We start from the raw sequence: 5,000 nt of genomic DNA on the forward strand, positions 1-5,000 counted from the left end.
GTTTTAACCAGTTTTTATCTATTCTTTCTACTGCTATGATGGTGTCCTAATTGGTGTGGTACATAACTTGAAAGCAATGCCATTAACACTCCAACATTACAGCAAAAGAAAGCAATGCTCTCAAGCCATATTGGGATAAAGGCATTTACTGCATGAAACTCAAGCAAATAAGCTGGAAGAAGCCATGATGCTTGAGCTGCCACCCAGAGAACAGTCAATATCACTGCTTTCTGCATTGTCATTATTAAGCGAGGCACAGCTAGAGGCAGCAAAAGTAAATACCACAAGAAATACTGGGAAGTTACAACTTTGTTGAAAGTAACAAACACAACAGTCTGTGTAAACATGGCAAATGGTACATCTTGTCTGTGGCAAAATTTATATCCTAATGCAATAAGGAGAACGAGCTGTGGTCCAAATGTGGCAATGTTCAGTCCTGGAATATGATAATCTGCTGCAATGTATAATAAATAAAAATATATTGAAAAATTATGCCGAGTGTCTGTCCTAGAAAGGTGATACAAGAAAGCTTCTTCAATGTACTGTTCCCCATATAGTATGAAGCCTAATCCTGTTAAACCAAAGAAGGAAATGGTTGCCCCGGTAACTAATCTCATCTTGGTGTAATTTGGTAACACTCTCTTCAACAATGAATCACTGTGCAAATCATTTGTTAGTGACATATAGAGTGGGATGCAATAAATAATGGGATAGAGTTTAAAGTGAACAGACATTCCTAAAAAGAGGCCTGCCAGAACACTGAACCGCAACTTCAGCATATACACTGTTAACAGGACCAGGACAGCCATAACAGATTCGGCACTGCCACGTGTTGATACACCTATTACCAAAGGATTGTACAACCATAAAAATGAACACCTAAGAGCTGTTAACTTGGGAAGCCCATCAATCAAAAGTATTTGATAGATTAGTTTTGATGCAACACAGTCTAGAAATGCAAACATTAACTTGCCAAACACAAAATGCAAATTTACATTAGGTAAAAGCATCCATGCCAGGAAAGGAGTATATCTATATGTATGTCGATCAAACGGACTACCTCCTGCTGCCACTTCATGTGCAGCGTCTGTGAAAACATGGTAATCAATGTCTGTGTACTTGAGAGCATGTGTCCTATCATGATGCTCTCCATACACAATGAACATGAAACGAATTAGGAATCCCAGACTCAAATGGATCTGAATTCCTTCTGTTGATCCAAAGCGAGAATTCTTGGTGCCCAAGGCCATATTTAAGATCTAAACAACTCAATGAGGCAGTGTGAAATATTCAATCCCAACTCTGGTTTTATGCATAAAGTGCTTTATATAAAGTCTTTCACTTATAACCAAATCCAGTATTTTCTTTTTTTTCCAATTTGCCTAGTATTTCCAAATCAAATTTTTGTTTTCATTTTTTTGGCAGATTCTAAAATACACCTTTTAAATGCATCAAACTCTTGAGTACAATCTCCTTTCAGTACATTTCCTTTCAAAGCCACACAACGTGCATATTCAGTTGCTACAGGTGCACAGTTTGCAACAAGTTTTGGGTAATTTCGCAGACGACTTTGTGCCTTCTTAACAGACTCCATCTTAGTTACAAATGGACCTTCCTCCTTATTTCTGCTTTATAGGCAAGGGACCTTCAATATGTTCCCTTAAAAATATGTCGTACAAAGGACGACTGAAGAAAATTGTCAGTCCAAGACCAAGACCAATAACCTGAAACCTGCGAGGATTGCGATATATCCACCGACGAAAACGGCTAACCTTAAGTTTGTTATTCTGTAAGGGAATAAAAAATAATGATCAAAAAGGTAATTCAATATAGGCAATAAAGAAACTGGCTGGTAAATAGATAATGATGAGGAAGAGGATTAAAGAAGAAAAAAAGATAAGACAAAGAGAAAAAAAAATGAGGAACAGGAAAGAAAAATGAAAAAGAAAGAAAATGAAATGAAACAAAAGGAAAGGGAAAAGAAAAAGGAAAAGAGGAAGAAGGCAAAGAAGAAAGGAAAAAGAAGAAGAAAAAGAAAGATGAAAAAGGAGAAAGTAGAAATAAGAAACAATAGTAGAAAGCATAGAGTAAATCCATGCATATGTACATTCAAGTGCACATACACAATAGGTACATCAAATATCCATAAAAGTAAACAGTTATTTCAATTATAAGATTACCGCCACTTGAACTGGCCTCTTGAACCTACCTTCACACTCTCCGGGTTGTAATGATACTGAGAGGGATCTTGTTGCAGTAATCTTGACCTTGAATTTGATCCTTCTGGGAACAATGTCTCCCTTCCTGGCCTTTGAGAACCCGTGGGACCTGAGCGGTATGAACTCGGCAAATCAATCTTGGCTTTTGGAAAGGGTGTTTTTACAGGTTTCGACTTCGACATTACTTCTTCTGAGAAAGAAAGAAAGAAAAAAATAAATATATTTGTAGATGAATGTATTTTGTGCAATACTTTTTTATATCTATGAAATGTTAACTGGAACCATATATGTAGTTGCCTTGGTAAACAATACATTACCAGGAGTTATACCTTACATTTAAAAAAATGGGGAGTATCAATTCTGCTCTTTACCCTTTAATCATTCTGAAAGAAATCTTACAATTCAAATTAAAAAAAAAAAAAAAGGTTTGGAAGAGAGAGAATTCAAATTCAAATGCTTTATTCCATAAGTTACAATGGCTATTTTTTTTTTTTTTATACAAATAGTTTTTTACAGTACAAATAAATTTGAAGTATACAAAATTAATACATTTAAGTCAAATTTTATCATATATTTAAAAACCTGGGGTGGTATACATAAACCATCTTAAAAGATTCTTTATTAATTCAGCTTAAACATCATTTAGAATTAATTCATAAAAGAGGTAAAAATACGTTTAGAGATTTTTAAGTTAACCCGATGTCCCTAGGAAAATGTAGTGTTCACTGTAGTATTGCTTTGTAAAATCTGCACACAGATAGCTCCACAAGAATTTAGCCACAAAGGAGTCAATTAGTAGACCTTGTGACCTCACTTGATTTCACATTTCTTTAAAGGTGCATGAAAAATGTTTTTTTTTTTTTTTTACTTATGCTATCAACATTGAATATTATTGTAAACAACATAATTATTATAATGCTATTAACATTAATAAAAGTAATATGAGATACCAGAAAATATTTCCAAAATCAAGGAAAAGGGTAAACATGTGAGATTGGTAGTACTCATAATTGGCTCACTGATGACGCAGTACTTGTGGAGCCATCCATCTACAAAGACAATTAGTAAACTAAACTCATAGTGGGTATGGCATCCCCTGCATCAACAGGTTAAAATAAAAGTTTTTAAAAGTCCCTAGTTATGATAAGTTTAGCAATAACTATGCAAAGAAAAGACATAAAAGCAAATAATAAAATAAAAAATAAATAATAAAATGGGAATGCACCATGACATCATGAGTGAGAGGCCATTAAATTTGGAATAGCATGAAGATGTAAACGAAGAGAAAACAGGAACACAGATTAACTTGACAGCCAAACATTTTTTTTCTAATAGACTCTTGAGTAGAAAAGAATAAGCACACTCATCAAGGGCAAGTATGAGCCTGAAGTGACAGAAAATGAAAGGTGGAATGTGTGGGTGGAAATTGCAGACTCCATCAATACAGCCCAATGTGAAATGGACAGAGAAGGAGTGTGAAAAAAGTTGCGAAGTTATCCAAAATAAAGAGGCAGCATTTGTGTGATCTTCAAAAGCAACTATGTGAAACAGGTAAGGATTGCTCTGTTGTGAGTCTATGATTTACTCTGCCCTTACCCAAACACTGTCTTCTTCAACATATATCTCATGACTATGGGCCTACATAATATTGTATTAGGTGTGAAAAAGTAGATTTATTCAAATCTTACTGTGAATATAAACTCATATCTCCTTTTAATAGGCAAACCCCCCTCCCCCCCGTGTGACAACGGACTGATAATGCTGGCTAAGTGTAGTTACAGATAAATAATCTCAACAATTATATTACAAAAACATAATACACACCATCCAATTTGACAGTGTAAAATACCTGTAAATCTGAAACTGTCTGTTTTTATATGTCATATTCCTCCCACGAGAGAGAGAGATCGAGAGATAGAGAGATAGAGAGATAGAGAGATACAGAGATAGAGAGATAGAGAGATAGAGAGATAGAGAGATAGAGAGATAGAGAGATAGAGAGATAGAGAGATAGAGAGATAGAGAGATTGAGATTGAGATTGAGATTGAGATTGAGATTGAGATTGAGATTGAGATTGAGATTGAGATTGAGATTGAGATTGAGATTGAGATTGAGATTGAGATTGAGATTGAGATTGAGATTGAGATTGAGATTGAGATTGAGATTGAGATTGAGATTGAGATAGAGATAGAGATAGAGATAGAGATAGAGATAGAGATAGATAGATAGAGATAGATAGAGATAGATAGAGATAGATAGAGAGATAGAGAGATAGAGAGATAGATAGAGAGATAGAGAGATAGAGAGATAAAGAGATAGAAGCAGAGAGTGAGACTGTATTTCTATATTCATATAAATACATATAAACACTTACAGGTACATGAGCCTTGTCTTTCACGAGATCATTCTCCTCTAACTTGACTCCTGCGCAGCATCCAGATTCTTTACTCCATTTCTTGCAGCAATTCCTCAGTGCCTCAATCTCTGCTTGGCAAGCAGATTCTTGGTACTTGTTCTCTGAAAAGTCATTGCATGTTGTAATCTATCACAAACTTCTGAAAAAATATACATGTGTGTGAGAGTGTGAGTAACGAGTTTGTATGTGTATGTGTGAGTGTGTATGTGTGAGTGTGTGTGTGTGTGTGTGTGTGTGTGTGTGTGAGTGTGAGTGTGAGTGTGAGTGTGCGTGTGCGTGTGCGTGTGCGTGTGCGTGTGCGTGTGCGTGTGCGTGTGCGTGTGCGTGTGCGTGTGCGTGTGTATGTGCATGTGCGTGTGCGTGT

At 35.7% G+C, this 5,000-nt stretch overlaps 2 protein-coding genes across 2 annotated transcripts in view; both read right to left on the bottom strand.

Moving 5' to 3' along the window:
- LOC125030623 (GPI mannosyltransferase 1-like) overlaps window positions 1-1,396 on the bottom strand; it is a 1,842-nt gene extending 446 nt beyond the window's left edge. The window contains exon 1 of the mRNA XM_047620791.1: window positions 1-1,396. This exon is cut by the window's left edge and continues 446 nt beyond it. Coding sequence (XP_047476747.1) covers window positions 15-1,250 — 1,236 coding nt within the window. The 5' untranslated portion in view covers window positions 1,251-1,396 and the 3' untranslated portion in view covers window positions 1-14.
- LOC125030624 lies at window positions 1,259-4,733 on the bottom strand. Its single transcript, XM_047620792.1, has 4 exons — window positions 4,595-4,733; window positions 2,210-2,409; window positions 1,646-1,787; window positions 1,259-1,611 (listed from the first exon to the last, which is right to left on the bottom strand). The coding sequence occupies exons 2-4, from the start codon at window positions 2,399-2,401 to the stop codon at window positions 1,397-1,399; spliced, it is 549 nt and encodes a 182-aa protein (XP_047476748.1). The 5' UTR covers window positions 2,402-2,409; window positions 4,595-4,733; the 3' UTR covers window positions 1,259-1,396.
- Window positions 4,734-5,000: the final 267 nt, after the last annotated feature.

This window comes from Penaeus chinensis, chromosome 11 (assembly GCF_019202785.1).
Source record: "Penaeus chinensis breed Huanghai No. 1 chromosome 11, ASM1920278v2, whole genome shotgun sequence".
Lineage (NCBI taxonomy): Eukaryota > Metazoa > Arthropoda > Malacostraca > Decapoda > Penaeidae > Penaeus > Penaeus chinensis.

Coding starts and splice junctions, on each gene's coding strand:
- LOC125030624 (XM_047620792.1), bottom strand. CDS start 2,401: ATGTCGAAGTCGAAACCTGTAAAAACACCCTTTCCAAAAGCCAAGATT. Junction 1,788..2,209: donor ACAACCCGGAGAGTGTGAAG/GTAGGTTCAAGA, acceptor ATTCCCTTACAG/AATAACAAACTTAAGGTTAG. Junction 1,612..1,645: donor TTTAAGGGAACATATTGAAG/GTCCCTTGCCTA, acceptor ATAAGGAGGAAG/GTCCATTTGTAACTAAGATG.